This window comes from Porites lutea, chromosome 12 (genome assembly GCF_958299795.1).
Source record: "Porites lutea chromosome 12, jaPorLute2.1, whole genome shotgun sequence".
NCBI lineage: Eukaryota > Metazoa > Cnidaria > Anthozoa > Scleractinia > Poritidae > Porites > Porites lutea.
This window is the reverse complement of record NC_133212.1, coordinates 16,616,564-16,625,898: the sequence shown is the minus strand read 5'-3', so window position 1 is coordinate 16,625,898 and position 9,335 is coordinate 16,616,564. Positions and strand designations below refer to the sequence as shown.

General features: G+C 38.4%; 1 protein-coding gene across 1 annotated transcript; it reads left to right on the top strand.

Moving 5' to 3' along the window:
- Positions 1-4,514: 4,514 nt before the first annotated feature.
- LOC140953785 (basic phospholipase A2 PA-9C-like) lies at positions 4,515-9,252 on the top strand. The gene is made up of 4 exons (XM_073403171.1): positions 4,515-4,605; positions 5,611-5,758; positions 7,947-8,053; positions 9,140-9,252. The coding sequence occupies exons 1-4, from the start codon at positions 4,515-4,517 to the stop codon at positions 9,250-9,252; spliced, it is 459 nt and encodes a 152-aa protein (XP_073259272.1).
- Positions 9,253-9,335: the final 83 nt, after the last annotated feature.

Below are 9,335 nucleotides of genomic sequence, written 5' to 3'. Positions count from 1 at the left end.
AATAATAAGAAATATATATATATATATATATATTGTTAGAGCACAGTTCAGATTTATTAATATTCCAAATCGGTGAACTGATTTTAAGAATATTTGATTCATTGTACGGCATAAATCATTCTCGTTTCGGGAGCTGCAATCCTAAATTTTGGTCAGCGTCGCCGAGAATAGGCTTAAATATGAAATTAGTAGTGCGCATGGCCGTCTACTGAAGAGCAATGAATAAGAAACAAAAAAGTGAACTGCGACAAAAGCAATTTAACCAGCTGTTCCTTTTACATTTAATGAAACCACGTAAATGCTGCCCTCTCATAAAATATTAAAATTCAGTCTCTTTAAAAGAGTTACAATATGTTTCAAAGATAAAACAATGAATATCACAATTGTTTCAAAGATAAAACAATTAATATTCTTGCTTAATTGTGACTGTGAGTAAATTAAATGTCACGCGAACAGTGGGCATCAAAGTCGATTGCAATCATCCATTCTGCGAAAAACGGATATTGGAAAGAAAGAAAACAAACAATAAGAAAGGCAATGAGTGTCTGGTGATATATCTTAAAATCACTTTTAAGGCGATTGAAAAACATCGGTATGGTCTCCAAAAAACTGTATCGAAACACCTTAAAGACCATCGACGAAGAATGGCTGGCCCTCATTTTGTTTGCAGGCTATCTGGAGCCAATTAAGGTGTCAAAACAAGGAAAAAGCCACAATTTAGAGCCAAACCCTTTAACCTACTTTTGGCAAAGATGATTTGTATATATCGATCAGTAAAGTTAGTAGTTTCAGGCAAACAAGGGAAAAATATTAAAACGGTCTGAAATTGTTGCGCACAAACAGAAGGGAGTGAAAGGGAGGGGGGGGGGGGGGGGGTCTCGCCAGCTACAAGCATTTATAGATAAGAAAAAAATCCATCGAACTTCATGTTATCTTCATAAATCGTCTTCCGAACAGATATTTTCTGAAAATTGACGTTGGGTGCCCCTGATATACTCGCGTGTTTTCAGTCTTGGTGGGCTTGAATTAAAGTTGTCGTGCAAGTTGTTTTGGCACCTCATGTTTATTTCCTTGAGCAATAGGAGAACTCAAAAGATTTGTCCTCATCACGTCGCGAGTCCTTTAATATACAGATTCCTTTAATATACAGACCTATCTCAGTTCTGCCTGTAGTAAGTAAATTAATTGAAAGAGTTGTTTTTAATCAATTATATGAATACTTAAATAATAATAACTTGTTAACTGAATCACAATCTGGCTTCAGACCTATGTTTTCCACTGAAACAGCTTTACTTGAGGCTACGAATGAACGGCTATGGAATATTGACGACAGTCTCTTAAATGGTGTGATATTCCTGGACTTGAAAAAAGCTTTTGATACCATGGATCATGCTATCCTTCTGGGAAAGCTTAAACTATATGGGGTCAGTTCTCAATCCCTTAACTGGTTCCAGTCCTATCTATCTGACCGAAAGCAAAAAACGTTCATTGATGGAGTTCAATCTGATTTCTGTAATATAACGTGTGGTATTCCACAGGGGTCTATTTTAGGCCCTCTCTTATTCACTATTTATATTAATGATCTCCCTTCATGTAATTTGTTTTCAAAACCCAGAATGTATGCAGATGATACTACCCTTACCACATCTGCAGAAGACCCATGTGTCTTTGAACATAAAATGAATTATGATATGAATTTAATCCAGTCATGGCTGTCAGCAAACAAATTAACTTTAAATGTTAAGAAGACTAAATACATGCTTATAGGGAGCCAATTTAAGTTATCCCAAATAAATAGTGACTTCACAGTCAAAGTCAATAATACACCCTTAGAAAGAGTAATTAAACATAAATCCCTTGGAGTTCAAATTGACGAATCTTTGAACTGGCGCCCACACATTCATACCATTTCAAAGAAAATATCCGCTGGTATTGCTATCTTATCGTGTAAGTCTTTTATACCATTTGATACTAGAGTGAACATGTACAATGCACTGGTAATGCCATATTTTAATTACTGTGGTGCCGTTTGGGGTAATATCAATAAGGGACTAGCAGACAAACTTCAAAAGCTGCAGAATAGGGCTGCTAGAATTCTCACCTTTTCTAACTATGACGTTCGCTCAAGTGTTTTGTTGGATGAGCTTGGCTGGGAAAGGCTAGAATATGCAAGACTTAAACAGTTGGCTGTGACAATGTATAAAATCCATAATAATCTTTCCCCATCGTATCTGAGGCGGATCTTTACCAACACCTCAAATGTACATTCACACAATCTTAGAAATTCTGAGGTAAATTATTATGTCCCCAGACCCAAAACTGAGTCTGCAAAAAAGAGCCTACACTACAGAGGATCTGTTCTGTGTAACAAGATTCCCTCAGAGATTAGAAAACTGCCTAGTTTAAATGTTTTTAAAACTTCAATTCATGGGAAAGATTTTTCTAATACACCATGACCCATTGTAACTCTTATTTTTCATAATGTAAGTTTTTGTATTTTTAACATTATAGTCAATAGTTCCTTAGTCTTTTAGTCTTAGTATTTTAGTCTAGTTTTAAACACGATTCCTAGGAAGACCATGTAAAATGATACGATTTCGTGTATAAATAAAGATTGATGATGATGATGATGATGAATATACTGATGATACTGCTATCTTTGAGCCGCACATCAATAAAGAATCGCTGAAGAATTTCACACAATTTTCGCTATGGTGGTTTAAACCTTTAAAGGAACAAAACAAAAAGCAGTACAAAGCAATAAACGAGCCTTTCTTAAAAAAAAAAAAAAAAAAAAAAAAAAAAAAAAAAAAAAGCTGTACAGGATGTTTTGACAACTTTGATCAATTTCCTTGAACAACAGGGGAACTAAAGACTAACCCGGAGTTTCTTTTTTTCATCACGTCGCACTGAATCCTCTATATACTTGGCATCACAAACAGGCACGTGCTAAGCTCAGTCAGCTGTCCACATATTCTCCGTATTAAATAGATAACTGCCGGTCATTTAGCAGTTTAGTGTTTTTAACACCTTGACCGGTTACCTGCCATATAGCCACAACGTATAATAAATTATCTCTTTATATACAAAAAGGATCCTTATTTTCCGTAAACGTTGTGTATCCTTGTTGTGAATACTACTTGAAAATATTGATATATATATATTTTTTAAGACTGACAATTATGCCGCATCCTGGACATATCTCGCTTCGCCTTATTGATATGGAAGATTGAAAAAAATGAAATTAAAAAAAAACTAGACGGACGAAATCTTTTCCCCTTTTTTGGAGGCATTTACAATAGCAAGAAACCGCGTTGTACGACACGATTTCTTGTAGATTGCAGAGAATTGCGTGTTATCTTTGACTGTTGTGCGTGACATGTGTGGCAGAACTTGTCAACCATCAATTAAAATAGTATCGAAGAATCTTTTGCGCTTCACAAGTCTCCGCAAATTATTTTATGGAATTTTTTTTAGAGAAAGTTCTCGATGAGCTCTTTCTAATAATCTTCTAGCAATTATTGCAAATTTCGAAAAAGTGATACCTTAACCAGCAGCAACACTCCCAACTAGTAGCCTGTGTACAAACGTCCCCCGATCACTCAGATTTTTTCTGAGGGAGGGGGGACGTCTGTACACAGGCTGCAAACTACTAAAACAAGAAAATACCAGAGAGGTACAAGAATTCTTAATTTTGGACTTCCTCTAGTAAAGACAGGAACTAGAAATTTGAAAAGCTCTCTACAAGTTTCCTTTTTCATTTATATATTTTTTACTGCGTCTGACAGTCGAGCACTACGCCAGGCACTTGCTGGTTTGTGATATCAAGCAGCAAAATGATTCAGGATTCAGTGCAACGTGATGAAAAAATCTTCCGGGTTCATTTTCCGTTCCCCTGTTGTTCAAGGAAATTAACGCGAGTTTCAAAACATTTTGAACAAACGGCTTTTTGTTCCCCTTTTCATTTTTTTCCAGCGACTGACAGCTGACCAGCTTAGCACGTGCCTGCTTGTGATGCCAAGTAGCAACACGGGATTAAGTTCGACGTGATGAAAAACAATCTTCCCCGTTCATCTCTTGTTCCCTTGTGGTTCAACGAAATTAATCTGATTTGTCAAAACATTTTTTTAAAGAGAGGCTTGCAGTACTGCTTTGTAATGTTTTCTGTTTCGTTCCTTTAAATGTTTAAACCTTCAAAGTATAGTGAAAATTGTGTGAAATTCTTTCTTGGTGTGCGGCTCAAAGATAGCAGTATCATCAGTATATTAAAGGACTCGCGACGTGATGAAGATAAATCTTTTGAGTTCTCCTATTGCTCAAGGAAATAAACATGAGCTGCCAAAACAACTTGCACGACAACTTTAATTCGAGCCCACTAAGACTTAAAACACGCGAGTATATATAACGCCTGCAAAGTAGAATAATTTCAGTGTGTAAAGGCCGATTAGCCGAGAGATTACAAACTGATTTTTAATCGTGGAAGAACACAGTTAACCAAGCTGGTAGTAAGAGACATGTCAACCACTTACTTTACAAAGGCAGTTCTTCTGCTTATCTTCTTGAACGGTTGCGGCTGTTTTGCAGGGCCAGTGAATCATGACGAAAGTAAGACGTTCTTTATGTAAAAGTCTTATTTATTTATTTATTTATTTATTCTCTCTCCAACCTCGTCTCTCGCGCCTCGTGCTACACCACGGTGAAATGTTTATTTTATTTTTTATTTATTTCATTTTGTAAAGTTTTTATGCCAACCCATAAACTAAGAGGACGCTGAAAATATTATGGGGACTCAAGCATCTGTGAGTCTGGAACTGTTCTCGCCATATCTATTTTATTTATTTTTTTATTTTTTTATTTACAGTTTATTATTAGTATTATTATTATTATTGTTATTATTTTGAAAAATAAAATTTTCATTTAGCGTACATTAAGCGGACACTTTAGAGTCTTACCCAAGCGAAATTTCTCAAGAAATCATTCCCGGGAATTCCGGGAAAATTCTTTCGCGTGGGAATTCTCGGCAGTTCCCGGGAACAAGGACATTGACAAATTTCCGAGAATTCTCAGGAATGTCAGATAAATTTTCAAAGAACTAACACAGCTTAATTCCAGTAATAAAGCTATGAAGGGTGAAGAGTCTTGAATTGAACTTTTGCTATTTGTAAACGTAAATTTAAACTCGTTATAGGGCAAAATAAGATAAGACGTGACCGACGCACAACCTGAGAACACCGACTCAGTTGTAACTGCGCTCCCACTGGCATCACCACGCGACCGCTGCTTTCTTTCGCAACGTAGTCACGCGTGTTAGAACTGTGGTACAGTATACGAATACGGCAAATCCATTTTATATGACCAGAATTCTTGGGAATCATTTATCGATATGTTCCTTAAATACAGATTTCACAGATTTCCCACTAATCTAGTCTCCCTCGCAGCCGTTTTTAGTATCGTCACGCAACGCTCCTTGCGTGACGATACTAAAAACGGCTGCGAGGGAGACTACCACTAATGGCACTTGGCTTGATGTTATGCAGTCTCCTTTACCAGTGAAAATGACCCACTGGAATTTGGAAAGTTGGTTGATCTTTATTTTTATAATTTCTTTAGCCCAAACTGCCAAGAGGGTGAAGAGAGACTTGCTCCAGTTTGCACTAATGGTTAACTGTGCTACCGGGCGCAGATGGAGAGACTACTACGGTTATGGCTGTTATTGTGGCTGGGGAAGAAGTGGAAACGCTGTGGATGATACAGACAGGTGAGAGGCAATAGCGGAGCATGGAAGGCCCGATCCCGGGGCGGGGGGACTCCGTATCTGAAAGGGGGGGATACTCGTCGGAAATTTTGAATTAAACCCCTAAAGGAGACCGATCTGGGCATGGCCCAACCTTTTTTTGACCCCTAAAAGAGACCACGTTGAAACACAGACAATATATCTATTTTTATATTTTTTCACGTGGAACCCTAAACGAGACCTTCACGGCTAAATATGTTGGCGTTTTGCCCAGAACACCCTAAGTGAGACCAAAATCCGAAATTTACACCCCTAAGCGAGAAGACGAGCATCCCCACACCTTTCATATGCGGAGTCCTCCCCCCCGGGGGGGGGGGGGGGCTCGATACGCCACTTTTATTTAGACTCATGCACGCATGCACGTTACTCCGTCTCGGCCGAAAAGTGCTACCTACCGCCCAAACGATTCTTACCAGAAGGTCAGGATCCACCAGTGAAAGCTTCTCAGTTTAGCTGGCCTGAGAAAAGAGCCGAAATTTCGCGACGCCACAACTGGTTTCCCCGTGAAATGACGTCTGAGCAACGACTGCAGAAATTCCATACTGATGACGCGTCACTATCCAGATCTGGGAAGTGCATTTTTTCCGTGGGATGCCTGTGGCACTCCCACGGTAAAAATCCGGTTCGGTTGTACCCAAAATTGCAAAGCCAGCCACTAGGATTGCCTAAAATCTTTATCGATTATCTCTTCTTCCAAGCCGACCAATCAGATTGTACAAAATCTGTATCGATTTTTAATCGATTTGCTTCCTCTGAAGAACGTTGACATCAGAACGTTCCTTGCCAAATTTGTCGCCCTTGAGTTTTCCCACTGGTGGTTTAGGATGGCTTGTTAACCAGCGAAATCCTTCGGGATACTGGCAAGTCACGAAAGGCGACCTAAGCCAAATTATTTCTTCCCTTCATGATTCTTTTTTGTTTAGGTCTAGCTTTTTCATAAGGTTTTAGTAGCGTCTGGTTGTTGGCCGTGATTTCCGATAGATTTTTCTATTCGGAGTTCGCCAGTTTTTGCCGAGCACAGCTAGAATTCAGTTTTTTTCTTTTCTTATCGAAAACACCTTGACGATGGGAGGTTAAATCGCGTAAATTTCAACTCGTACCCTTGACGATTGGCGGTGAAATCGCGAAAATATTGTCCTCGTCAATCGATGACTCGCTTTCGGCATGGATTGGACTTGTGGATGGGACACGGATCAGGACCTTAGTAAACTTATTATACCTTGGAATCAGGGATAATCATTGGAACTATGTTAACTTTGAGACCTTGGAAACACATTGCAATTAATTTTTAATCGTATCAAGAGCATCTTGGAATATTAAACTTTCATCTTGGATTAAAACATTGGAACTTTATCGAACTTTGTATTAAACCCTGGGTTTGACCCTGGATAAAGCAAGCGGATGTTTTGTTTTGTTTTGTTTCATTAACCTAAAACTACAATGTTTATTTCTCTTTGAAAAAGTTACCTGTGGCAACTTACTAGCAAGATATGACATATCTTTATACAATAGTTCCTGTTCAGGTTAGTCAGAGAGCATTATGCGCATGTTCTCCTATACTTGTTTCCGTTAACATTCCAATTTAAGTTACACGGGTAAACCTTGTTTTGATGCAAAATAACTTCTTTTTCTTATCCTAATCGTGCTACGAAAATAACTACATGGCGATAGATCAAAACAAGATCAACTCCATCCTTGCGACCACTGACAACTATAAATTTAGCTTGCGTAGCAGGTGTCGAAAGGGGTAGGGGATAGGGAGGAAGCAAAAAGGGGATGTGGATTGGGGAGAAATAGTAGCCTGCAACGCAGGCTACTATAAATTCAGTCATAAGCACATTAAACCAACCCATACAGGTAACCTACTCATCGATGCTCATAACATGATACATCTTTCCGGTTTCCCTAATTTTTCCAAATTTAGATAGAACGCCATTGTGCTTCCATAGACCAACGCATCCCACGGAAACGACTTTAGGCGTCTTGTTAACAACGAGTGTCAATTTTGACAAATGTCCGTGTTCTTATTCAAAAACGAACAGGAGAATACCTCTACATTCTTTAACTATTAACAGCCTCAATTCTTTCCAGTATACTGTATATAAGGAGGAGTTATGGATGTCAAGCTGTTTTTTTTTTTTGATATTTTCAGATGCTGCCAAGTTCATATCGACTGTTATGATCGAATAAGCAGAGAAGGAATTTGCGGGTCCGGTCCTAAATGGGAGCTCTACTACCGATCTGGATGCACTGGTTGCGGTAAGTATTTCCGGTCTTCAGCGTGGAAATTAAGGATGTTGCTTATGGTTGGGTACCGATCCAGCCGTCTCAACCAAAACAAGCCATTTTCCGGACCGGTTTCGACTTTACCGTCTTCTTCAGCGGAATTTTACAGTTTCAGCTTGTCCGGTCGCTTACGCGCCGTTGGACTTATTCAAAAGAAGCACAAGCTAGTCTCAAATTGTAAGGATAGAGAGACATTTAGATTTAAAGTTTTCCGCTTTAACACAAAAAACGCCAAAGAATTGTGCACGAAAATAAGTACAACTCATTAATCAATCTATTGATGCCATAGGTATATTAAGAGTTGTGACACATAGTAAATGCAGTAAGTCCAACGGCGCTTAAGGGACCGGACAAGCTGAAACTGTAAAATTCCGCTGAAGAAGACTGTAAAGTCGAAACCGGTCCGGAAAATGGCTTGTTTTGGTTGAGACGGCTGGATCGGTACCCAATCATAAGTACCATCCTTAATTTCCACTGCGAAACCGCAAGGGAGGTTCCGTTACAGGGGATGGGAAGCATGCTGAACCTAGACACCGTCTCTTGGCAAGAGAGCCCGTGCAAATTATATAATATATATTATATATATATATATTATATATTATATATGCGCGACACAAAACTTTCTTAAACAACTCGTGATCATTATTCAATTTTTCACTCAAGCCAAACATGAAGGTCATTACTGAGACAGCCTAGTTGTCTTAAAAAATGCGTGACACAAAACTTTGTAAACAACTCGTGGTCATTATTCAATTTTTCACTCAAGCCAAACATGAAGGTCATTACTGAGACAGCCTAGTTGTCTTAAAAAATGCGTGACACAAACGTTCTAAACAACTCGTGATCATTATTCAATTTTTCACTCAAGCCAAACATGAAGGTCATTACTGAGACAGCCTAGTTGTCTTAAAAAATGCGTGACACAAAACTTTGTAAACAACTTATGATCATTATCCAAATTTTCGCTCAAGCCAAAAATGAAGATCATTTCTGAGACAAAGGTAAGTTAGTTGTCTTAAAAACGACTAACAATCTTTGGTTTTTTAAATATTTTTTTAGATTCATCACGAAACAACAATTGTGAACGTCGAGTTTGTGAGTGCGATGGGGCAGCTGCTCGTTGCTTTGGAAGATCACATTATAATCCAGCCAATAAAGGTCGTTGTAATTAAATAAAATAGGTGTAAAAGGAAAAGAGGCAAACAGGCAAACAAATGATAGAGTATATTTTGAGTACTTTGATATGCTGTAACTG

What these genes read in the sequence shown, in the direction of transcription:
- LOC140953785 (XM_073403171.1), top strand. Translation starts at nt 4,515, where the DNA reads ATGTCAACCACTTACTTTACAAAGGCAGTTCTTCTGCTTATCTTCTTG. An exon ending in GCCAGTGAATCATGACGAAA is followed by an intron (nt 4,606 to 5,610) that starts GTAAGACGTTCT and finishes TAATTTCTTTAG; the next exon opens with CCCAAACTGCCAAGAGGGTG. An exon ending in ATCTGGATGCACTGGTTGCG is followed by an intron (nt 8,054 to 9,139) that starts GTAAGTATTTCC and finishes ATATTTTTTTAG; the next exon opens with ATTCATCACGAAACAACAAT.